This window comes from Hippoglossus stenolepis, chromosome 1, assembly GCF_022539355.2.
Source record: "Hippoglossus stenolepis isolate QCI-W04-F060 chromosome 1, HSTE1.2, whole genome shotgun sequence".
Lineage (NCBI taxonomy): Eukaryota > Metazoa > Chordata > Actinopteri > Pleuronectiformes > Pleuronectidae > Hippoglossus > Hippoglossus stenolepis.
In genome coordinates this window covers 18,945,492-18,972,259 of record NC_061483.1, presented here as the reverse complement: position 1 = coordinate 18,972,259, position 26,768 = coordinate 18,945,492, and the positions used below count along the sequence as shown (strand labels likewise).

Here is a 26,768-nt window from a genome sequence, read left to right as displayed (position 1 = left end):
CACTGACGTATGGCTACTGAAAAGGCCTCTGTTGTGGTGTGTGTGTGTGTGTGTGTGTGTGTGTGTGTGTGTGTGTGTGTGTGTGTGTGTGTGTGTGTTATATATGCAATTGTAATTTTAACCATCAGATATAAGAAGTAGAAGATGTTAAAGCATCAGCTTGGTTGTAAATATCACAGAGACATTTACACCTGTATGGATGAGCATCATAGCGATCACAAAGAGACGCACTTTCACCCTTTTGTGTGTGCTCACGCACATCCGTTGGTTTGTGTGTGGACTGTGTGAAAGTGTATTAACGCAGCTAAAGTGTGCTCATATAAAAAGCCCCATGTGATGGAGTCAGTGTGTGTGTGTGCATATGCGAGTTGGGGGGTGAATAATTGAAGTCTTTCATTTGTCTGGTAATCAGTTCGTTCTCAAGATATCAAGAGTTCATGAATGTTGAATAACCCATCACAATACAGTAGGCCTGAATTATGGAAAAACCTCCGGTGAGAATATTAACAAAGTCTAAGTTCATGTGTGTATCTGTGTGGGTGTTTCTGTATGTATACAATAGTGTGTTTTTGTCTATTTGTGAGACCACAGTGCCAGAAACTAATGTTTTGCTGCACCGTGTATGGTCATTGTGTAAAATTGAGGACGTATTGGAAACTGGTGTGGAATGGCCTGACGCTAATCAACATATTTGTGATGTCATTGCATCATATTTGCAGTCTGTCTTCTCAACCGGTATCAGCCCTTTGTTTGTTTGCCCATCATTGTAATCGAACGTTACACAGACTTTGTCTCAGGGAGCTGGCAGGGGTAAAGACTGTTTAATGTCCAGTTCAACTGATATGGACGATTGTCTTCACACATTCAGCTCCTCTGTGTAATATCTGGATCATTTCAGAGTTGCATTGAATGTCTGGAAGCAGCTTTTGTCTGTCACACAGTCAAACTCTCCCAGGGCAACACTGGGGACGCTGTTCTATGGAAAGTAGCAAAGCTTTGTCTGGAAAGTTGCCAGATTTGTTGCTAGGTGATTTTTTTGTGAAAACAAGTAAATAATAGAGGCTGTTTGCAGAAGTTCATTTTGAAATTGCAGCAGTCAATGGGAAACAACCAATACTCGACCTGGCTCACCAATGTGTAACGTCAGTCAAAAAAAAATGTAAATAGATATGTTGACTCTGTTGTAGGAAACGATGATTTAATGTTAGTTACACTACTTATTTTAACACATATTAAGGTATATTTCTATAGGACTTTTCTTAACCATGTTACAAAGTGCTTAACAAGTGATCAAAAATTAAACAAATGAAAACCAGACAAGGCAGTTGACTGAAAGATCATTGGCCACATAAGAGATAAATCAGTAAAAATGACGAAAACAACTAAAAGCAGTATAAATAAACACAAATGAAACATTCCTAAACAATTTTTAGTTATAATTTATGGTTATGGTCTAAACTAAAACAGTAAAATGCCCTTTTGTACTTGAGCTGTACTATGTGCTTTATGTTATAGACTAGTTTTGTCTAATCCCATAAAATGCTATTTCAAATTTAACATACATTTGTTTATTTATTCATTTATTGTTTGAAAAACTCTACAGTCATGGATGTGACAGTAAATTATGTATGTTGGTAAAGTCATGTTCACAGTCCATGTATGCAGCATGACGGGTCAGCTTGATGTGTCTGTCTGGTTTGCAGGAATTAAATTATAACCCTTCTCTCAGTTTTTTCTTTCAGTTATGAATGTGTTTCCAAAATGATGTAACCAACTAATGATTGTCATAACAAGTGTCTTTCTCATTTTCCACAGTTCAGCTCGATCACAGCCAGCCTGTAAACTACAACATCCTGTTTAACGCAGGAAGTGACAGAGCCGTAATCCATCATGCTGGGCGAGACCTGCGCCTCACTGTGACCGATCTGGAGCCGTTCACCAGCTACTACATCAGAGTACAGGCCTGTCAGACGGGTGAATATCTTTCCACTGAAACAATCATCTGTATGTGATGAGAAGTTAAAAACAAGGATGTGAACAAAGTTGTGAAAACAGATCAAAGCCTCATACACTGTTTGATTTATGATTGACTAGTGTACATAGCAGAACTATTTGTGATTGGTGTAACATTGCTTCAGTTTTGTTGAACAAAGACTTTGGTCTGTAAGGAGGCCAGCTACTGTAGATTTAAACTGTAGTTAAAGCAGCTAGATTTAATGTATTCTGTGTGGCCTGTAAAATGAAATTGCTGGGTACGCCAAACACACTTTGTTAGATGCATCGAATCATTGCGTATTGTGTTGTGATAGATGATGATGCAGCCAGTAGCAAAGCAATGGGAGGCTATATGTAAATATACAAGGAACTATGTTTTTGCACAATCAAAGTGTTTGCCCATTGTGTGCATGGCATTGTTGCAAAAAAATGAGGGTATTAGGTTTCATCTACAAACAGAACAACTTAATGTGATTTTACTCATGATGTCTTCAGAAGTTGTGTGTACGTAGGGAACTGGACTTGCTTGGGAAATGAAGAAGCCTTTTGGATGAGGTGAAATGTCCAGTTGCCTACGTACCCTTGTACAACTTCTGAGGATACTATGACCATGATGTCAAGTGCACATGTGCATTTTAAAATAAATGAGGATTCAGGACTTCATCAGGTGCTTCCTGAGGTCCCCAGCAACACACCTGCAAAGTTTGAAGCCGATCCGATGAGTGATGTGGAAAAAAGAAGAGACAGATTTATCAGTCGGATAAAGATCAACCAATGTATTGACATCATGTATCGGTTGTGCTAGAGTAGATATCTGTGTGTGTTTTGTGACAGTTCCTCTTGTTTTGCTCTTGCAGGGGGGTGTGGAGTAGGAGAGGCTGTTTCAGTTAGGACATTAGAGACCTCTCCAGAAGGTCTGTCACCCCCCACAATAAAGGCAGCTGGAGCCAATGTCCTGGAGATCTACTGGTTACCCCCCAAAAGACCGAATGGACTCATCACCTCCTACTACATATACAGGTAACAAACACAAACAGACAAGTAGTGGAAACCAAATTTTCACTCAGCCATTGATGATTTTACTGGGGAGACATTCAACATCATACCAGAATGAACGTAGTGGGATGTAACAGCTAAAAGTCAAAGTTTAAAACACGTCTTCATTCCTTGTAATATGTCATGTTCACACTACAACACTAATGAGCCTGAAGTATCACACATATAGTACATTACATTCACATACTTGTTTCATAAATGTAATCTACACACAATGTATGTACAGAAGGCCACAAGTTTTAGTCATTCGTCTCCAGGCGAGTGTCTGTTTTACAATCTGCGTATGTTGTGTGTGCATGTGTGTGCGTGTTTGTGTGTATTAATGCATGCTGAAGGTCGTGGTCTGCTTGTTGACCAGAGTGTGTGATCTGTATGCAGGGTCAGACCAGACTAAGCCCTTTAACTCCTCAGGAAACACACATTAGCATAGCGGTACACACACACACCTGGCATGATCAGACTCGGGCAGACAGGGACTTGGATAAAATAGGAAAATCTACCTCGTTCTCTCTTTGACACACACCCAAAACCCGACGTAATCACAGACAGAGGGGCTTACAGAGACATCAGGGTGCTTACATCAGCCAGTCACTTATACACAACGGGAGACGTGGTGATACATTCTTTATTTCACTTCTACAAATATGTGTAATTCAGTACTCTGAAATATAATAAGATAAAATACTTGAGATTACTTACTTTACATAGTGACACTTTTTCTATTTGTAGCATAGCCCAGGTATATTTTGGATATATTGCATACACACAAAAGTGAATCATCAATATACACTGTACAGGAGCATTATAGACTGTATGCAAAGATGGACGATGCGTCTCTGTTTACACCCAATGCACAAATTTGAAGTCAAAATATCTCGGATACAGGTGCCGCCATCTTGAGATTTAGACGTCATTTGCACAGTGGAGATCATGATGTGAAGCTGTGGTATCAAGACCCCTCTCGACCAATCATGAGTCAGTCCGAGGTGTCAATCATTTTTCTGGAGCAAATGTCAGTGTGATAAGAACGACCTAAAATGACAGTATCCATCTTTGGGAAAATGTATTTCACTTGTACCTTTATTTAAATGCTGCAGCGCCAGAGACAGCCAGTGGCCAGAGGCAGTATGTTTTCGGGTTGTCCGTCCATCCATCCATCCCATTCTCGTGAGCGCGATATCTCAATAAACACCTTGAGAGAAGTAAAAAAAAAATGTTACTAACTGATGATCAAAGGTCAAGGTGGCCACACAAAACATGTTTTTGGCCTCTTAAAAAACGATATCTCAAATCTGACTCTAGGGAATTTCTCATTAGATTTTAGTAAAGCTCACAGTGACCCCTTGAGTATGGAACAAAAATGTATGTCAACTGAAACTGCCCTGGATGCAGACAACTGCAGGATGGTTATTCTAGTTTTAGTCCGACCCATGTCCCATCTGCTAACATGGAGGGGGTGGGATTTATGGCCGATACAGCAGCCAGTCACAAGAGGGCAATCACTTTTCAGTGCTGTAAAGTCGTCCATCTTTATATTCATGGTCTATGGTGTGAAAAGACATCTAAATTATATTTGAATATAATTTACTTCTTTAGGAGCCAAAGTTTCATAAACATGACATAGTTTATTGAAGCGTATCTCAAGTGCAGTTTTTGATTGTACTAAGTACAGCTTAAGTGATTTCAATATAGGCTCACTTTCATAGAATAGTTTGAAATTAAAGATAAAGTATGTTTGGACTTGGAAATAAACAAAGAATGACAAAGGATGTATTTGGTTACAGGCGTCCAGTAAGAACAGAGGAGGAGCTGCTGGTTTTCATCTGGTCCAGGGGGCCACTTGAGTTTTTCGACGCAAGCCCCACCCTGCAGCCCTTCAGCTACTTCCAGTACAGGGTTCAAGCCCACAACCCCAAAGGCTCAGTACTGAGCCAGTGGGCTTTAGCCCAGACCTTACAGGCAAAACCGCAGGATATGGCTCCTCCCACTGTAACACCCACCGGTGAGTTCACCAAGTCACATGAAAACGCTGTTGGCACATGAAAAGGCACTTGTATTGAAGCACTGTAACAGTCCCACATGCTGTGCACTTTGACAGGTGCATACTCAGTCCATCTGAAATGGAGTGAACCGAGACGGCCCAACGGTCTCATTTCCCATTATAGACTGGTTTACGAGAAGCACCAACAGGACCCGACGCTCAACTCAACTGCTGTTACTGCTCTCACTGTGGAGGTAAATGCACACATACAGTACAAAGCACAGTAAATGGTGGATGATCAGAACATTTCTCTGTGAGGGCCGTCTCCATGATCAATATTGTGTTGTGCAGGTATTGGTTGTTTCTGATATCCTCATGGTAGAACCACACAGAACTGTTAAGGTTACTATATATTTTGTCAATACATATTTACATATGCAAGCATACCAGAAAATGTACATGATTCCAAAAGAAATAGAAAATATACGGTAATATGCAGTTTGTGTATGTGTGTGAATGTGTGTGCGCAGTGCATGTAAAGAAATTTGGACTCTACCTGTGGTCCTGGTGCCATCTGTTTACCAGTGAGCGGCCTAAAGACACACACAACCACACACACACACACACTCACCCACACACACAAAGCCATTGACCGGCTATTCTCCAGGGCCCTTCCCACAATTCTGTGCCATTTCTGGTGCTCTGAGAAAACTATGAGCAAGCCACCGCAAACCAGAAACACACGTGCACACACAAACACACCCTCACACATGTACTGTGCACACACACCACTGATAGCAGCTGCCATAAATAGGAGTTGGCAGCTCAGTAAGCAGGATAAGTTCACCCAAAGCTGCAATGAGATATCCGTTAACAGTGGCTGCATCTTCTCTGCACACTACCACACACCTGTGTGTTCAGTGTGCAAGCATGTGTCTGTGTGTGTGTACACACCTGCCACAGTGAAGCTCTAAGCTTGTATGATTCCACTTATGCAGCAGTTATCATTTGAAAGATAGATGTATTTCTGTCTCAGGAAAAAAGAAGAAACAAACAAAAACTTGTCAAAACAGAATAGAGATTCAAACATGACATAAAGAGAAAAGAGGAGAGACAAAAAGAATGGAGGTAAAGGCATCAATGGACAAATACTTAGAGAAGAGTGGAACAAAGAACACCAGAGTTAATAGAGTGGGTAAGAAAGAGAAAAGAAGAGAGTGAGACCAAAAGAGAAAAGTGGAGGGGGGAGAAAAAGAGAAGTGGAGGAACAAAAGGGGGACGAGACAGAGTGATAGATTGGGGGAAGGCAGGAGAAGAGCGGAAAGGAAAGAAGAGGTAGAAGTGTAGATCTATATTCTGTCCATATGAGTGGCCTCTTCTCCCACTGTGACCTTTGGCTTGTCACTCATAATTAATACAAGATGTAAATGGAGACCTTTCACCTTCTCATTGATATGGAACGCTGTGTTTGTGTGTGAGTCTGTGTGTGTGTGTGTGTGTGTGTGTGTGAGAGGCTCATTGACATGGCATAGACTTGTTTTGGTGGCGGTCATTTGTCACGCAGTTGCCTTCTCCACACGCTCTCTGCTGTTTAAGAATACACAAAGAAAGTGAAATGAGACACAGCGTTCCCAGCAAACTTTCAAAGAGCAGGGTGTAATAGGGTTTGGTTACATCTGTGTCTTGCCTAGTAATGCAGACCCGAACATTTGTTTTGAAGCATTTGTTTTGAAACTGAATTTGAGGTTTTAGAGATAGACAACAAGCAGTTAGTTGAAAGGACAACAATAATTTAAAAGGAAGGGAAAAGGACATTTTGAAATCATGTTTACAGAACTGATCCATAAGTTTGTGAAATTTGGTGCAGCTTGATTGAATTAACTTGGGCCTTTATGGAGGTATGTGATCTACTGAATGCCATAGTTAATAATAAATAACAATGATAATAAATAATAATTATAATACTTAATAAAATATTTGATTGTATTTTTGATCTCTTTGCTGTTTTTTGCTGAACACCGTTTACCACAAGTACAGGACAATCATTTGATCACAACATCGCGGGAAATAATGTTAAAGTGAACTTTATGACAGTCGTAGCTTTTTTGAATTCTAAGAAATAAATCATTGTTTATAATTCAAACTTCAAAGAGTTTGAATTCCAATACATTTCCTGTATCTTCGACTGTAGATTGTAACCTCAGGAACGTCTTTCATTTGTTTCCTGAACAAGTGATGACAGAAACCCTTAATGAATGATGATCAGAAGTGACATTAGGACTGTGACTCTCTATCTTCCTGCGCCTGTCTGTTTTATCTTCTCTCATTATTACTAAGTTAACTTTTTTCTCACCTTAATATTCATCATTCCACCCATTCTTTATTGCCTAAAGTCTCCTAGCCCCTTAGTTTGTGTGTGTGTGTGTGTGTGTGTGTGTGTGTGTGTGTGTGTGTGTGTGTGTGTGTGTGTGTGTGTGTGTGTGTGTGTGTGTGTGTGTGTATTGATCTCAGGCTGGGCTGGGAACCCTGCTCTGTGCCAGCCTGGCTGATTAATGGGGTCGTCATGGCAATCGGACGGAATGAGGGTACGAAGCGCAGGCGGCCTGCCTCGCTAGATCCCTGCGCGCCGCCTGGCAGACACGCACACACAAACATATGCACTCAAGAAACTAAACAAAATCTCTTTCTGTACCATTACATCTTCCAGACAGACATATCCGTCACTCACAGGGTGTCAGGTTTCCTTTCGTTCTCTTTCTTCTCCAATGCTGTTCCTTTCCTTCCTGGTTTTTCCTCCTCTCCTCTGTCTCCTAGTCTTCACCTTATTCCCTCTTTTTTGTTTGCTCCCACATCACCTATGTTGTAGGAGGGTCATCTTTCTTCTCCACCGTAACTCAGTCAGCTGCTCTGTCCATTCCAGTGGATATTCTAGCCTTTAAGGATCCTGCCACTCACCATGTTTTCCTCTGTTCTCCTCTCTTACATGTTTCACACTTTCATTCTTTTTCTTTCTTCTTTGTCACAGCCACTCACATCCCTCACTACCTTGCAACTCTTCCACCTTGTATTTTCATTTTCCTTCTCCTCCTCAATCCCTGCTTCCCTCTCTTCTGTGATCTCTGTCCTGTTTTCATCAATAAACGCTATACTTCCTCTTCCACTTTTAATTTCCACAACTCTGCTCGCTCATCTAACCAGTTATACAGCCTTCTTTCACCTCCTCCACACTTCAACTCTTCTCTACACCCCCTCCTTCCCCTATCTCTTCTCTTACTCCCTCTGCACCTCCCTCTCTTCCTCCTTTTTCTCTTCTCTCCTCCCTTACATTTCCCTGTCTCCTGTATTTCCCTGACTACCACCTCCCTCTTTCTCCTCCTCTGCTCTTCTGTCCTTTCCTCCCTCCCTTGGCTCTTCCAGATGTTACGCTGCGGCCCTTGGGATCACTGGTGAAGGGAGTCCATGTGCATATATGAGTGTGTGTGCTGGTGTGTGTTACATTATGTGGCTACATATGTCTGAATATCTCTGTGTGTGTGTGTGTGTGTGTGTGTGTGTGTGGTGTGTGTGTGTGTGTTGTGTTGTGTGTGTGTGTATGTATGCATAAAATGTTTTTTGTGTGTATGCGCAACAGTGTGTGTGTGTGTGTGTGTTATTTGTGTGCGTGCGCGTGTGTGTGCTGTATTAATACATCCCATTGATCAGAGCAGGACCCCTGACAGTCATCATCCCTGAGAACCATCTGGCCGACGCCTGACGCTCCCTCACCCAAACACAAGCTGACACCCTATTAATCTGCTACCGCCATGCATACATACGTGTATGTGCGTGCGTGTGTGTTTCTGCTTGTGTGAATGAATGAATCGGGGAGCGCGTGTGAAAGAGTGTGTGTAATGTTGAGAGTATGCGTTACAATTTTTGCCATGTCCATGTTTCTGTGTGCGTGAAGGTGCGTGCATGTTTGTGTGTATGTGCTCCAAACCCAAACCGTGCACACACATATGAACGTGTACACACACCATTCTGCCATCCGCCAACAACAGCCGGCGCTGAAGGGAGCTGAAGGGTGCTTGGAAATTAAGGTTATTACACAAATTGAGCCATATGGTCTAAATATTTCAGAGCTGAAATTTACTAGGCAATAAAAATGGCCCCTACCTCGGTAATGGTGTAAATTACAGCTTAACCACCAGCGCTAATGATGTCCTTCTGTACGCCCCGTAACCAACCGTACATGAAGGACACATTGTTTAAAAAATACCCCAGGAAAAGCAAAAGAGAGACAGCGAGCGAGAGAGAGGAAAAGAGAAGGAGGGATGGGGAGAGAGGGAGCGAGGCGAAGGAAAAGGTAAAGAAGTGAGGGAAGAGGAGTGTAAAGAAAGAAGAGAGAGAGAAAAAGAGAGTGATTAATATAGAGAGTGGAGAAAGAGAGAGCGCTAGCAGCATGTTTACAATCTGTTAGTTTACCATTAAGAGCCCGTCAGAGAACGCGGGACAGCGAGGGCCAGCCGGCGAACTGTGTCTCAAAGCCAACACGAGGTTCAGAATGTGTGCGTGTGTGTGTGTTTGACCTACACAGTCAGAATATGTGTACTTAGGCATGTGTCGCTAGAAGACGTTTATAAGTATGGACATGTTATCAGAGTATGTTGTGTGTACATGTATGTCCTGCAGGTGTGTGGAATGATTTGATCGCAACAAACAAGTGATGATGTTAAACACATGCTGTGAAACACGCTGCATGAATACAGATGCAGGAAATACTTCAACTTTTAGAATGTTTATTTAGATGGAGCAAGACTGTTAAATTTACTGAATTCATTTTCTTGCTGAGAGTATGTGTAGGATAGATATAAAGCCAACAGTCTGTTAGCTTAGCATAAAGACGAGAAGAAGGAAGCATGTAGCTCTGACCAAAAGTAATAAACTCCACCTGTCTGCACCTCTGCAGCTCATCATTTATTCGATTATAAACCATTTGTTTCATCCATATATGGGGATTGGTGTCAGACTCTTTCATGGCTACATGTGGTGGTCTCCTTGACTCTCAGATTGTTACCCACTAATCTCACACTGGCAACAAGACTCAGCAAAAATGTCCCCATATGTTAAAGTCTTTCTATAAAGCACAACAATTTATGAACAGATCAGTGAGAGACAGATATATCAAAATATATCGCAATGTTAAAGAAAGTGATAAACAAATTCCTGCACCAAAATGTAATGGCTTCTTCCTTGGGTCAGGCCTAACCCTTCCACAAAACTTCATGGAAATCAGCAGAGTAGTTTTTGCATGCATTTCATGAAAATCTAAATGCCTTTTCCATGGAAATGTATTTATCCTTGGTAGATTTGTATTTTTAGAAAGATGTAAAAGAGACTACGCAGGCATCTTTAATTTGACTGACCTGTCACATCCCTGTTATATCTTTAATTACAGTAAAATAAGTAAAAGGACATGGAAACAGGATTGAACAACAGCTTTACTCCATCACTTGTTGCTTGTAACTCTTACTCACAGCTCAGCTCTCCAGTTTGCGTCACTTAACCAGAGGAGCAGAGGATAAAGGGTGGTCCAAGGAATAGGAATGACAAGACTTTGCCCTTGCTCTGAGTGACACCCTCTAACAAATGAGGGAGATGGAGGAGTGGATGGGAGAAAGGAATGGAGAGCTGAGTGCACACAGGGTGAGGAGAGAGGGACGAGGAGGTTGAAAGTGGAGGAAGAGACAGGTGAAGTGAGGAAGGGAGGATTAGAGGAGAGGATGAGGAGACTCGGATGCAAAGTTCGTTAGGCCCTCGGCCTATCAGACCCCTTAGTTAGAGGTCTCCAACTCTGATTGGAGGGCTCTCAGCATTCTGCATAAACAGCCAAATAATCAGGCCGCAACACTCCCCCTTCTCCCAACTGCAATCTCTCTCACTGTCTCCTCATCTCTTTCTCAACTCCTCCCTCCGTCGCTCCACGCTGCTCAGGCCTCCCTCCATCACTTTCCATTTCCATCTGGGTTTTCTCTACCTACGTCACAAATTACGGTTTTTATGTTATTCTCATCCACCATCTTTGCCCCCTTCATCCCCTCTTCCTCTGTCTCCTTCTCACTCTGTCAAGTGATTTTTTTTCAAGTGAGTTTTGTATATGTTCGCTTACTTCCTCTTTCTCTCTCTCGCTCTCTATTGCTGGGTAATGACAGGTTGTGTGTTATTGTGTGTCTGTCTGTGAAGAGGCCACACCATCCAGTGTAGTGCCCTCCACTTGTCTTAATGGGCGTTTAGTGCTGCAACCATGATATGATGGTCATCACTTTAGAGTGTGTGTGTGTGGGGTTGTATGTTTATCTATAACCTGGAGAAGACATTCTGATGCTGTCTTCCTGCCTGGACATGCATTCAGACTCTTTGTGTTTATATTTGGCAGTAAGAATAAAGTCCATCCATTGGTGTTGATGAGTTTAAAGAAAACTTGGATCTCTCCATTATCTATACTTAATGTTCAGATAACATTTTAATATCAACATATTTAATCAAGAATTATATTTCACAAAACTGGCTCCAGTTCAGCTTCAATTTATTTGACTCATTTTAAGTTAGGGAGATATCTGTGATTTTAAGCATACAGTCCCTCACTCGTCAGGCTATATCCATTGGTCTTTGGCCACATCATACACACACACACACATAAATTCCAAATTCACTGCTCCTGCGGTCTATAACCGCCAAAGCCAATCATGGCTGTCGGTGTGAAGTGGGCACGCCTGTTCCAGACCCCTACAGTCCCTCTCTATGTCTGTGCTGGCCACAGACAAACACATGCCTGATGGCACTCGGTGTGTGTGTGTGTGTGTGTGTGTGTGTGTGTGTGTGTGTGTGCGTGTGCGTGTGTGCGTGTGCGTGTTGCATAAACGTCTGTATGTGTCAGGGTATGTCTAACGCACACTGACTAGCAGGGACACCCATGCAGGGCATTTGCAAACAGACACAGGGTGATTGTGCCAGCAGCCTTGAATTAGGCATGCACACATAAATACATGCACACGCACAAACTTGGCTTGAGAGCTTGGCATGGGGGGCTGACCTCTGGGGGCGCTGGCTGACCTCAGAAACCTCTGAAAACAATTACTGCTCTCACAGGGCTGGACAGGGCACAGTTTGTGCTAATAGACTGGACTGAAGCATTGCATTGAATTGAACCGAATTGAATTGAATCATATCTTCAGTTGGCATGTTTTACCACACACCTAAAGAACTGAGGCACATAGGAAAAGGTGAAACAGTGAAACAGCTTGGTGCTTTATTATCTCTGCAGGTCTTAATATGACAAAGCAGAGTCCAGATAAGACCTGTGGAGAGAAACGTCCCAGAGGTAGAAAAGCTGGACTCCATTCACCTACTATTAGAAATACTTCTGTCATGTATTTTCTTAGAAGCTTACATTATTTCTACCTGTGTGTGTGTGTGTGTGTGTGTGTGTGTGTGTGTGTGTGTGTGTGTGTGTGTGTGTGTGTGTGTGTGCGTGTGTGTGTGTAGCCATATGCTAATGTTGGTCCGTCTCTCTGCAGGGCCCAGTGCTGAACCCTTTGTGAAATAATCAGCATAATTCTTTTGACAAATACACATGGTTATTCTTAATTAGTATCACACACTGTCCCCCCAGCCGCACCATGCCTCTCCACCTGAATATCACACACAAGCACACATGCACGCACAAACACAGATGTGCAGTTGGACACACGCACTTCTTCTAGGGAAGCGTGGGCAGGTTAGGATACGTACAAATGCACACTCATAAAAACTGGTAATGATAAATGTGCACAAAGTTCAAGAAGCACACATGCACACTGACCCTGTTATAAAGGCTACACAGTAAAACACACACACACACACACACACACACACACACACACACACTGTCCGGAAGACCCCTGCTGTAGCTGGGCTCACACAAAGAGGACAGAATGGGGAAATAGAAGATTGAATAGATTGCTTCGTTGCCTTCAATGCTAAGTTGTGTTGAACCATGTAAGATCTGAGGGCTCTTTAATGTATAAATTAGCACAACCTCTTCCTGTCTCTTCTCTTCTGTCCTGTCGTTGTCTCCTTTCTCTCCTTCTGTCTTGTTTACACCCCCCTCCATCTCTCTCTTGACTTCTTGCTCCTCCTCTGTTCTCTTGCATTTGGCATGATTAACTAGAGACTTTGATCATCCACACGCACACGCTCATGCCACTGGATCTCGCTTGACAAGAACCTTTTCCTTTCATATCTTACATTGTTGCTGTTCTATGGTCCTCATAGGTTGGTCTTTATTCAAAGCAGACGTAATAGAAAATCCACCATTAAGCTAAAGTGTTTTTTGCTGTTATTGTACAGTCTTTGACAATCGCATAAATACATCCTTAACTTTACCTATGATGCTGAAAAAAGAGAAACACAGACACTAGAATCATAAATACCCATTGTTAAACTAAACAATGGTTAGAAAACCATTTAATAGCTCTAAGTGTTTAATTTTACAGTTCAGATGAGTAATAGTAAATAATAATTTATTTCCTGGTGCCTTTCTAAACACCCAAGGACATGATAATGCATCATATATAAACACAAGAATATCTACAATAGCATTGGTTAAGTTCATACCTCCACCAAGGCCCAACAGTCCTCTGATGAAACCACATTTATATTCACTAGATCTGGATTTTTATTTGTATCTGCACCAAATTGCAGACACTCAAAGATATCAGTCTCCTTAACATGATTTATTTCATCAAAATCCTTGAATGACTCTTGAAGAAATCATTGAAAATGCTGAATCACACCCTATCTCGCATTATTAGAGAAAACTTTTTAGAAGTAAAGATTAGGAGGCATAGACACCAAACACTACAACAAATGTAAACACAGGAATAATTTAAATGAAACCAAAGGTTAAAATGAAATTAGAGAGGCCTATAGGCAGAATGAGATGAAGTTATGTTGTGTAAACTGATCTAAACAGATACAAATACTATGTTGGGAAATACAGTTCAAGTTGTGTGGTGTTTATATTCACTGCAGAGATTGTACATCGTTTGAAAATTATCATGTTATTATTTCTCAGCATACTGTGTGTTTTGTTTTGTGTGGTTGTGTATGTGTGTGTGTACATGTGTATGTATGAGAGAGAAATGGTTATTGAGGGAGCTGTTAATGTAATGTAATAGTAGTGTGTTTTAGTGTAACACCATTTGATTACTGTCTGTCTGCGTGTGTGTGTGGGTGTGGGTGTGTGTGTGTCGGTGTGTGTGTGATGCAGCGAGGAGGCCGTTAACGCGGTGTGTTTCAGTGATAAAGTGTTTGAATGTATTGCCATCTAGAGGCGTGTAGCAGAGTCTCCATGCTCCTATAAAAGCTGCCAGCGCCAGATGCTGCTATTGACAATGTGCATATGTTAACCGCTTTATAGGCCACATGCCTCACATATTTCACCGGCTTTTAAGGTAGAGAGATCTCTCATTCCCGCTCACTTAATCTATCGCTCCCTTTTGCCACATCTGTCTTTTTTTTCTCTTCCACTTTAGCTTCCTCCCCTCTTTTCATTTAACCATTCGCTCAATCTCCCTCTGTCTTCCTCTCCCTCCCTCTCTCCTTTTTTTATTTCCTTTGTCAGTTATTAACTTACTCACTCTCTTTTGTAATTCTCAGTCCAATATCAACTTACTTATATATACATTAATAGCAGGCCCATCTCTTTTTTCTTTCTCTTTATTTCTCACTCCCTACACACCTCTCTTTCTATCTTTCTCCACCACTCGTCTCTCTCTTTGCGTTCCTCCCTCCCTCTAATGACAAATAGAGGGGGATTTTTTTCCTCTTACTCTCTCAACCCCCCCACCCCCCCTAACCTCAGTTTTTCTTTCCTTTGTTATTTATTAACTAACTCACTCTACTTTTTCCTACCCCTTTTTTTAAATTCTCTGTCCGACATCAACTTATTTTCATACACACACGCATATATATATATATATACATATATATATATATGTCATTCTTGTGCCTTTTTTCTTTCGGTCTTTATTTGTCACTCCCTCCACCCGTCTCTCTTTCTACATTCTCCACCCCTTGTGTCTCTCTCTTTGCGTCCCTCCCTCCCTCTCTCTCTCGACTGAGAAGTGCTGTGATTTGCAGGAGGATTTAGCTTGTGTCTAGGGGCTTATTAATCCTATTTTACTGTGGATGAAAAACATGTTGGCTCCCAGACATGAAAACTGTGAATACATGCATTTTGCTTGTTGTTCAGACAGTTCATCCTTGGTGCCACGCTACGGTGATTTGTCAGGGTTTTTCATTTGATTCCGTTTGAATCGGAGCCTTTTTGATCCTCTCGCCGCTGCATTGAAGAGGGTTACCAGTTAATCTCTTTACATATGCTCGCTTATGTGAAAGCGTACAGTCCTGAACAGACAATTCCAAAATAAAAAAAAAACTGCAGAGTCAACATATATAAAAATATAGCCTTCTATGGTTCGCAGTCATACACATAAAAACATCAGTCTCATACCTAATTCAAAGCTCACAGTCATAAACAAACAGGCAACGCCACATCCTGGAGCCGAGTGCTCCCTGACTACCATGTCATCACACACCAGGGCCTTTTGAAACAACAGTGTGTCTCTTATCAATTAGTAAATGTTGTTCCCACTGTATCACACACACGTACACACACACTACTCTGCGTGTGCCAGGGCGTTGGGCTGGGTCCCACGGCCTAAAGCTACTGGCAGACACACTGCGTTTGTGTATCTTTGTGTGTGTCTGATATGAAAGGGTGCATGTGTACCATAAAACACTCGCTGTGGAAGCTTTGAATTCACCCATAAGGGACGGCTGCCTGCCTGCCAGTCTCTCTCTGTCTCTGCCACTTCTCTGGTGTCTACTTACTTTACCATGACAGAGCCTGGATGTTGAAATGTTGATATCACAACTCCCATGTCATGTCATCTTAGCTCGCCATTGTCTCACTGTTCTTTCATTCCCCCCATTTTAATGAGTAATGTTCTGGTTTTATTCATGCAGGGTTTGTTTGTGGAACTAATTTCCTGACGCTCTTCTCGTGCTGGCGAATAGTTCCCCGTTTCAATTTCTCTCTTTTTAACTCTTGCATGATCATTCCTTTGTCTCCCCACTTTTCTGTCCTTATTCCTATCACCGTCTAATCCCTCTCTCCTACTTTGCCCTTTTTCTTCTTCTCTTTCCTTGCACTTCCATCCCTCTTTTTTTGTTTCTCTTTTTTCTCTCAGGGTTCAGTCTTCGAAGTGACAGTCTACGGTTTTGAACCATACAGTCAGTATAGTCTTCGAGTGGAGGCTGCGAACGGGGCAGGTAGGTTCAATATGATCAGCAGCTTATTTTAAAACATCAGGGATACATAATATCAGCACCAGCCACTGAACCAGTCCACTGAGTCCAGATGTGTAACCCTTCAGGCAGTGTGTCCAGTCCTTGGGTCGGCATTAGGACCCTGGAGGCTTCTCCGGCTGGCCTGGCTAACTTCACCGTGGAGCAGCGAGAGCAGGGTAGAGCGTTACTGCTGAGCTGGGATCAACCACATGCTCCGAATGGAGTCATCACGGTACATGTAACACAACAAATACAGTGAACATATATAAGTAATGTGGGGCATGGTGCTCCTCAGATAATACCAGTATAGTAGAAGATACAGTAGTAACAGTACATTTACTTTGTTACTGTACTTCAGTACATTTGTTATATATCTGAACTTATTTAAGTAGATTTATTTACAGGTACTTGTCACTTTTACTCCATTACACATGTAAGCAAATATCTGTACTTTCTACTCCACAAAATTAACATATGTATTGTATTGAGTATTGTAAGTATTGTGTTACATTTTCTCTTTTTTTTATATATATTTTTAAAAGTAATCAATAGAATGGAATCAGGAGAAACCACTGCTAAGACTGGTAGTATGGTAGTTGATTGCAAATGTGCAAATGTATCAGTGGCAAACCTTCGCCTCGTGGTCAAATCCAATCTGTGCGAACAAAGAGGTGAATAAAACATTTGCTTTCCGTGGCGAGGCAAATTAACATGGAGTTCAACTTTCATTCATGTTTTTTGTGACCCTGAGAGAATAGGGCCCTGCTTTAAAAAGTAAATGTGATACTTTTATTTAAGTATATCATATATATATCAATAATAAAAAGAAAAATGTATAATATTCACAATTTCCTCAGGTATTTACTTCAGTGGATCATTATTATGTACATGGACACAGTTCACTTATATGCTGATACACACTTTCTGCACAGCAACAGACCTGCACCTGAAATTACAACAGTCAAAGAGACACACTTCTCTGATGTGTCTCCTAACCCACCTACATTACCTCCTCTCCCATCACTCTTGATACGTCTCTTCCCTGCTTTCCCTCTCCTCCTCTCCAGATGTACAACTTGTACAGTGAGGGAAACCTGGAGTTCAGCGGCCTGTCACGCAGCTTCCTGTTTCGGCGTTTGGAGCCGTGGACTGTCTACGCCTTGACTCTTGAAGCTTGTACCTCAGCGGGCTGCACACACACCCCTCCTCAGCACGTCACCACAGCAGCTGCTCCTCCTGCTTCCCAGCCTCCCCCCAAGCCTCTCTTCGTTGGCCCAGACCACGTGTCACTCAGCTGGGGACCTCCTACCCAGCCCAATGGGCCGATTGGAGAGTATTTCTTACTTGGGAGAAGTCAGGAAGAAGTGGGGAAGGAAAGAAGTAATGAGGAGGGCATTGAGAGGGGAAAGGTGGGTGACAATAAAGACATGTCTCTGAAGATACATGCAGTGATATTCAAGTTTACAGGTCGTTTGTAATTCAGATAGAATACACAGAAGCTCCCAACCAAATTAAGCAGTTGTGCTAAACCTTGGTCCTGTTCTCATAACTGATAAAGATGTCGTGTTAAAAAAACAAACAACAGATTTCACAGGGGTCAGTATGTCTTGGTTTTCAGTTTGATTTCCATCCTTGTCTCCAACAGGTTCTTTTCAGAGAATCATCCCCACAACAAACAGAAACCTTCTCCTACACGGTGACTGGATTACGTCCCTGGACTCGGTATGAGTTCAGTGTCCGTACTCACAACCCTGCTGGCAACACCAGCAGCCCCTGGGTAACTGTAGAAACCAGACAGGCCCCCCCTCGTGGCCTGGTCCCTCCATCAGTGAGTCACCTCCAAGGTCAGCCCACTCAGCTGTTGGTCTCATGGACTCTTCCTTTAGAGCCCAACGGGGTTCTTCAGTCTTACAGGATTCAGAGGAACAACGTCAGTTTCTCATTTAGTTTTGACCCGACTGTGCTCAGCTACACTGATGAAGACCTCCTGCCTTTTACAGCATACAGGTACTGCTTGTTCTATTGTTATATCTATAATGAACCAAAGTAAACAAATATATACATAAACTTTAATTCTGTTCTGTTCTGTTCTGCAGCTACTCAGTTGTAGCCTGTACATCAGAGGGATGCATCACCAGTCCTCATACAGACATCACAACCTTAGAGGCTCCGCCCGCTACAGTGGAAGCTCCCACAGTGGATGCCATCACATCCACCCGTATAAACATTTCCTGGAGCAAACCGCTGACACAGAACGGAGAGGTTACACAATATCTGCTGAAATTGAACAGCCATGAGGTTTACCGTGGGAGAGACCAGAATACAGTGTTGTCAGATCTGCTGCCTCACACGTCATATCAGCTGCTTCTGTTGGCTTGTACCAGCGGTGGGTGTACCACCAGCACCACAGTGTCTGCTGTAACTGAGGAGGCTCCGCCCACTGGACTGAATGCCCCGACTCTCAAGGTGTCTTTTTTTATTTTTGACTCCAACACTGTGTGCAATACTTAGAGTTGTGGATTTCAATCCACATTGAATTAAGGTAAACTAGACTTGTACATCTCTATCATACATCACTCACAACCCCTAAACTCCTCAACCCTGAAGACTTATGTGGACAAACCGTTCTACCTTTTTGCTTTGCTATCGAGACATTTCCCCACTCATCCAACAGAACTTTACAAATGCACGCCTCAGTTGACAGTTTATTAGGAACACCTTGCTAAAACTGATGCAGACTAATGCCACAGTCAATAAATCTTGCATGAAGGTTATGATGTTCAGTTTTTGTTAAAACTCTTGTAGAGAGTTGTTGATTCAACTTTGTGATCATTTAGAAATTTGAAGTTGGTGGTGTTTGTGTTATTTAGCCTGATATCCTGAAATGGGATGAAAAAAATTATATTCAAATCAAAGTTTATTTACATAGGAACATGCTGTACGCATTGTAGTTAAGAGGCAGAACAATAGTATGGCCAGTAAAGTGACATCAGGAGTAACAGCACAAATAATCGAGAAGACAAAAATACAGACTGACAGGAACCAATGCAGGAATAATTGTACTGGTGCCTGTTAAGTGTCTCTCTGCACCAGCTGAACAAAGACTGGTCTGTACCAAGGTACAGTGAGGTAGGATAACAATAGAAACAGCTGGCAGCTCAACAGCACTTTAAACTGCAGCCTCCAAAATGATCCTACAGTTGAATTGTCACCTATTACAATTACAATTTCCATGAAGGTAGGATTATATATATATATATATATATATATATATATTGATGTTCTGTTTGGTGTACCTAATAAACTGACAACAGAGTGACCATTAGTCTTTACATTGTGATCATCATATTGTATTTTATTTTTCAGGTCACTGGCCCAGAGTCAGTGGAGATTACCTGGAGACCACCAGAGCACCCTAATGGCGTCATCTCAGGGTACGAACTCTGCAGAGATGGGGAAGTAATCTACGCTGGCTCGGAGACACATTACCACGACTTCACACTTCTGCCAAACGTGGAGTACAGCTACGTTCTCCGATCCAACAACAGCAGAGGGACGGTGAGCAGCGCCGCAAACTCAGCAAAGACCCATCCGTCATCTCCCTCTGGTGTAGGTCTCCCCACACTGACGCCTCTGGGACCAAGCCAGGTGGGTCATTCACGAGTAACAGCTGAATCATAAAATGATTAAAGCGGACGTTTACCTTGATACTATCTTTAAAGTTTTGTTAAAAAGTTTTATGCTGTGTTGTATGTCTTTCCAGGTGAGAGTGGAGTGGAGTTCTCCAGTGCGTCCTAATGGAGAGATTGTGAGTTACACTGTGTATCAGAGAGATCCAGTGCAGGTCAGCATCAACAGCACTGTGTTCACTCCAGAGGATCGTGCCTTCTCTGACCGACACACCCCTCTGCATGGACTGGCCCCTTACCACAGGTCAGTCAAACCACAATTCACCACAGGTAGCTCTTATGTCATTATGAAACAATGTTTTTTTATGTGTGATCTGAGTAAATGTTTATGTTGTAAGGTAGATATAAGTGTAGATTATGTTGTTGTTTTCAATTTTATTGAGTATTCTTGTGTAAATTTGGCCCATTTATAATTTAATTTTTATTCATGTATCAGCCTAAAATGGTGGAGAGACAAGTTTAACAGCAAATTTACAGTTCCACATTTCCCCATGTAGTAAGAGCTGCATAAAGGAAAATATATTGGGGAGATCAGAGATAAGAATGAGCAACAAGGAAGGGAACAGAGTGCCACCTCTTGGTGACAAAAAACACTGCTTGGTCAGTTAATACCAGTGCCATTTTATTCAATAAATAACCTAAGTTTTCTTAAAAACCTGTCAAACAATAAATTCTTCAGATGGTTTGATTTAACATATCTTTTAAATAATTACACTGAAAGTGAACTGAAATTAAAATTGTAAGCTTGTGTTACTTTGGTTTTTAAAGGGAAGAATCAAAGATGGAAATCATAACAAAAAATATTTTCCATATGTCTTCTCAGGGATGCATCAAATTTCACCGCAAACACTGGAGCAAATAAAAATAAAAATCTGCCTCAAGACAAAATGGATTGTCTTCTCTCACTGGCTTGCATCATTTGTTTTCTATATGAAAAATAATTATACACATAAAAAAACATGCATATTATTATTATTATTATTTATACTCTTGATATGGTTGTGATTTATACATTATCTGTTTGATGGTTGGCTTTTTTGTGCAAGTTACAGACAGATGGATGTCAACCATTGGGTGTGTGTGTGTGCGTGTGCATGTAGGTATGAGGTGAGGATAGAGGCGTGCACAGCGCTTGGCTGCTCCTCCAGTGACTGGTCATCCGTAGTCACTCTGGAGGCTCCCCCTGCTGGACAGGCAGCGCCACTGTTAGACCTGCAGCCTGACAAACACAGCGGCCTGCAGACCACCTTTCTGCTCACCTGGTCCCCTCCAGCTCAGCCAAATGGTAGAGTCCTTCATTATGAGGTGTACCGCAGGCTGGACCATACCACTGATACCAACAGAAGTGAAGGGGCAACACTTGTCTACAGGAATTTTTCCACTTCATACAAGGATGAAGGACTCCAGCCATACACTCTACACCAGTATCAGGTATAATGCTTTGTGTATGTAGATGTGAGTGTGTTTAGAGAAGCTAACACAATTTAATGCTTTATTACTACTAATAACAATAATAACTTTATTTGTATTGCACTTATCTAAAAAGGGTTACAAAGAGCTTTACAACATCCATGGTAAAACATGTATAAGCTAAATTAAAAGGTATTCAATTTTGCTCAATTTTAAGCACCAAATCATAACATATTAAAGGGATAGTTCACTCATTATCTACTCACCACTATACTGATGGAGGGGTGGGTGAAGTTTTTAAGTCCACAAAACACTTCTGGAGTCTCAGGTCATTTCCGCCGTGTTTTAAGCCTAAATGTCTGCTGATATCTTCCTACGAGGTGCATTCACGGACCATCGAACATGCTAACCTATGCTAGCTTAGCCACTTCCGGTGGATTTTTAGGCTTAAATCAAGGTGTAAATGACCTCGTTTCAAGTCGAATTTGAATATCGGGGCTTGTGGACACTTGTATGACATCACACAAGCAGTATTTACTTCAATTGTATTGGATTGGGCTCTAACAAAGTTAACCCTGAGACTCCAGAAGTGTTTTGTGGACTCAACCACTTCACCCACCCCTCCATCAGCATAGTGGTGAGTAGACTGAATTTTCATTTCTGGGTGAACTATCCCTTTAAGATCGAGACCTTAAAATTTATAGAGAAACCCAACAGTTCCCACAATGAGCAAGCACTTTAGCGACTGTGGATAGGATACCACTGGAGCTTTTCAGTAGATACAACTTTTTTTATTTATATTCGAAAGGACAAAAAACTGGGATAATACAGATCGAGAGCATGTGGACTTGTTTTCCAAGTTCATGGAAATTGTTTATTTTGAAAAAAACAAAAAGGAGCAATTGGTAATGGAGGTAAATTAACTAAAAGAACTATGATAGCATTAATAATAGAGAAATGAAAAAAGATTTACACTGCTATATAAAAGTAATACATTTATTAATTTATATGTTAGTCTGATGGAAATATTCACTCCTTTTATATTCTGCATTTGACATGACAACAAAAATGGAGATGTTTTATTGTGATCTGTGAACCTCATTTGATGAAGAGATCTGATGTGACTGACACATCAGAAGATGTGTCCTGTTTTCACAATTAAATGCTTTCCAGAAGTCCAGACACACACACACACAGACAGACACACACACACACACAAACGTACACACAAGCCAAGTAATCAGACAGGTGTTAAATGGAGGGGTCCATATTTATGCTGTTGTGTTGTGCATTGCTACGCTAATTGACAGGCTAGCCCTTTGGAAGTAACAATAACATTAGTATTCCTGCCTGTCAGACATACGAGCCGAGGCCAGAGAACCTGTGTAATTGATTGAGTTTGCCTGATTGTGGTGCCGTCTTTATTTACGAGGGTCCTAATTTATGACAGAGGGAGGGAGGGAGGAGCTTTGGGAGATGACGGGCGGGCAACAGAGCCATTAATCACTGAGCCCTCAGAGCACCCACTTCCTGATTACCAGCCAGCCAATCGAATTAACTGTTAGCCCCCATGGTAACAGAGCTTGTATTGGAAAGACCTTTTAATGGTGACCGCTACACGTCCCCTGAGGCTTTGCCAGTGGGGTACGTGGACAAGGTGCTGGTATGTGTATGTTGTGCATGATCACGTGTGTACACAGCGTGTTTGTGTGTGTGCAGGTCAACATACGTGTGAAGTGAAGAAACTGTAAACACTGAAGTTACTCTCCTTGCTATTTTGAAGCAGCACGTTATATTTTCTCATCTGTCCATCTACAGAGCGATCTATCTGCCCGGCTTTATTTTTATTTAGCTGTTAATCTGTCTGTGTTCCTCTCTGGCTCACATCCTTTCTCTCCCCATGTTTCAGGCATACACAAGGACGATAAGTCAGTTCAGTTTAGCACACCACAGTGCAGAGAGAGAAATCATATTAGGCTAATTACACTGGGTCATAAGCTCCTATTGACAGCTTTATGCTTGGTTTTAATTACTGCCCACTTTCACACAACTTAGCCCCTTCACCCCAAGTAGATGCACCCGCCAAGTAGCTGTGTCGGCCTATCAAATCAAGTCCGCAGTCCGGGCGTCCAATAAAAAGGCTGGAATACTGTCTGGAAGTTTCCTGTAGTGGATTGTTGCCATGGTGGCTCATTCGCTGCCATAGCAGCTAACAGGGTATATTTTTATTTTGTGTCTAATAAGCCAAATCATGGCCCAATAGGAGAGGAGCGGAGAGAAAGCAGTAAAATGTCTGTCGATGATATAAGGATGAAGAGATGAGTGCTGGATCAAGGGCAAGGTGATCTGGGCTGACTTTAGTTTTGAACTTTTTCTCTGTGTTTGGTCTGTGTGCCACAAACGTCTTAATCAAGCCCACAGCCTTGCGTCATGTTGGGGTTTAAACCGTGTTGCTACCAGGGGAAGAACATGGTTGTCGCTGGGTAGAAATATTTTATTGCTGCAAGTTATAACTTTTATGATGGCAGAGGCAAATGTAATTGAAAATCTTTAAAGCAACAAGTCAAGTCAGAGTTCTTGTGTAAAAGCCACATGATGTGTGTTGTATAAAACTTTTATTTCACCTGATGCTGATTCACTTTTTCCTCAGGATGTTTAACTAGACATGTTGTGCCCTTCACAAGGGATCCGTGCCTTTAATGTTCTGCTAATGTGATTACAATAACAACAATAGCTTGTTGATCAAAGGTTACAATCAAGACGTAGTTGACATAATTACTGTTGAACTAATTATTAAACATACATACACCTACAAACAAAAAATATAACTCAGATCTCTGTTATTTAGGGGCCAGAATCACCTAAACTTCATATTTGTGTTGTATTATGACCATAATCAACGATAGTTTGATGACAAACAAATATATTTTTCAATAGTAAACTTTTTTTCGTACAAACACTGTGGGCTCATCTCGCTTCTCTGTTATCCGCTGCACACTTTGACCTTTTCTCATCTGAGTGACAGGATGCCCTTTACCTGACGTACCCTCTTCCTTTCAATCCCTCTCCCCCTCCTTCTCACTTACACAGGCACCTGTTCTTTCCCTCATTCTTCTTCTTCCTGCCACCCCCCACCCCCCCCTCCCGTTCTTTTTTTCTTCATCCACCACACAACAATATAGACAATGACCCAAAAATCAAGATGCTGAATAAATTTTTTTTTTGAAACGACAGAAACTTTTATTTCAACCATCAAAGTTGTTTTCTGATAAAAAAAATAAATAATAATAATTTATGAATTGATGGAGCTCAGAACACATCCTGGGTTCACCGAATACCTGATGCCTACTGTCCTCAGAATATTCTGTATAGGTTTGGTCTCTTATATAACTAATCAGATCCTGGTCCTGTGTCACAACTGTTCAGACTGTTGGAATAGATTTATATGCATCTTAAAGAGCATCAGAATCAACTTTAAGTGTAAAGATATTTATGTACAATAAGTCATAATAATACAATAGAGATCAAGCCAATGTGGTTGATGTGTTTTTAAATATAAACCACCACCCACTAAAGTCAAATAGTTTGTACTTGTGTCGTCTGTCTAACCAACATGCACAGTTTCAACATAATCTGATTTGCAGAACTAAAACTATCTCAGTGTAAATTCATTAATGAAAATTATAAAAAATGTCCTGATCTCTCTCTTTGCGTCTTGTCTAATCTTCCTCCCATCCTCCTCCTCACCATCCTCACTCTCTCCATCCTCCCCCTCTTCTTTCCCCTCTCCCGTCTCTGTCCATCTGTGCTGTCACTTAGATCAATCAGTCTGATTGATCACGGCCTAATTGACTATTATTGAGGTTAATTCAACTCTTAACACACTTTCGAGCACATGCATGCACGCGCAGAGTTCGCGATCACGGCCACAAACAATAAACCGCAAACACACGGACACACACTTTCAAGACGAGAGCTCGGACCCATCCATCTGCCTTCCGCACCACTTCTGACAGGCTACAGATGACTTACACATGCAAATATCCACCCTGCCTGACCCTGTGCTGTGTACACCCTCTAATTATACCCAACACAAGCACGTAAATAAGATTACTGTGTGTGTGCGTTTGTGTGCGTGTGTGCGTGTGTTTGTGTGTGTGTGTGTGAATGAATAACTCCTTGATGAAGGTGAAAAGTAATTGTCATGCCAGATATGTTGGTGTTGGGTTGCATGGTGAAAAGGTTTTGCTCTCACTGCTGATGGTGGTTTTGATGGATGGTCCAATGAATTGGCTTCTATCCTGTTGTTGGTCTGGTGGATGCTGGGTAATTAAGAGAAGTCTTCATCATTAAGACTTAATAAATCTTAAATCTTGTGACAGAGGAAATAAAAGTTTCTCTGACTCTCACTTTCTGTCCCCTCTGCATTGTTTTCCTGTCACTTCATGATATTATGGACTCATATGAGGTTTTGACCAACAGGTGTGGGCAGTGAATTCAGCCGGTCGCACCGACAGTCCGTGGACCAATGGGAGGACGGGACCTGCTCCACCTGAGGGTGTAGGCCCACCCATTTTCCTGCGTGTTTCAGCCACCTCAGCAGTACTGGTCATTCATCCTCCAGCTCGACCCAATGGAATTATTAGCCTTTACAGGGTGTTCTCACTGAGCCACAAAAACCACACGCTGGTAAATAACATAACACTCGTACTAAGTTTTGAGGAGTCATCTCTGTCTTCTCTTCCTGTTTCTGTGATCACTCCCTCTTCCTCTCCTGCTATATCCTCTTCCTCCCTGGTGGTTACAGACTTCAAATATAAACTTACCTCACCATCATCTTCTTGCAGCTCTCAGAGGGAACATCCCATCAGCAGACTCTCCATGGTTTACAGCCTTACACCCAGTACTGGGTAGGAGTGGAGGCCTGCACCTGTTATCAGGTAGTAGCACTAGAATGCAGGGTGGTTTGCAATATGTTCTGAAGTTATATACACAGCTGTACCTGTTCATGAAAGTAATATTTTATCTGGTCTTATTTTGGAAACATTGTGTGCTACACTAGTATTTCCAAATGAGTAAAAAATTAGTTTTTATATAGTTGGATTGATGGGATATTCAGTTTACATTAGAGTGCGACTCTGGATGCAAAACTAACTGAGCCCAACCAAACACGACAGGCTTTTTGTTTTTTGTGTCCGAACCTGACTGAAGCCCAAATATCATTTCAAAATGCTTGCCCAAACGCGGCCCGACTCAACGGGCTC

The 26,768-nt window shown here is 41.8% G+C and overlaps 1 protein-coding gene across 1 annotated transcript in view; it reads left to right on the top strand.

The window, feature by feature from the left end:
• ush2a (Usher syndrome 2A (autosomal recessive, mild)) overlaps positions 1-26,768 on the top strand; it is a 198,354-nt gene that overhangs the window by 164,294 nt on the left and 7,292 nt on the right. The window contains exons 70-83 of the mRNA XM_047341236.1: positions 1,816-1,974; positions 2,853-3,015; positions 4,836-5,053; positions 5,150-5,286; positions 16,306-16,387; positions 16,492-16,637; positions 17,473-17,814; positions 18,051-18,412; positions 18,502-18,871; positions 19,772-20,053; positions 20,169-20,338; positions 21,195-21,525; positions 25,987-26,193; positions 26,352-26,444. Of these exons, the coding sequence (XP_047197192.1) occupies positions 1,816-1,974; positions 2,853-3,015; positions 4,836-5,053; positions 5,150-5,286; positions 16,306-16,387; positions 16,492-16,637; positions 17,473-17,814; positions 18,051-18,412; positions 18,502-18,871; positions 19,772-20,053; positions 20,169-20,338; positions 21,195-21,525; positions 25,987-26,193; positions 26,352-26,444 (3,062 nt within the window). The remainder of the gene's footprint in view (positions 1-1,815; positions 1,975-2,852; positions 3,016-4,835; positions 5,054-5,149; positions 5,287-16,305; positions 16,388-16,491; positions 16,638-17,472; positions 17,815-18,050; positions 18,413-18,501; positions 18,872-19,771; positions 20,054-20,168; positions 20,339-21,194; positions 21,526-25,986; positions 26,194-26,351; positions 26,445-26,768) is intronic.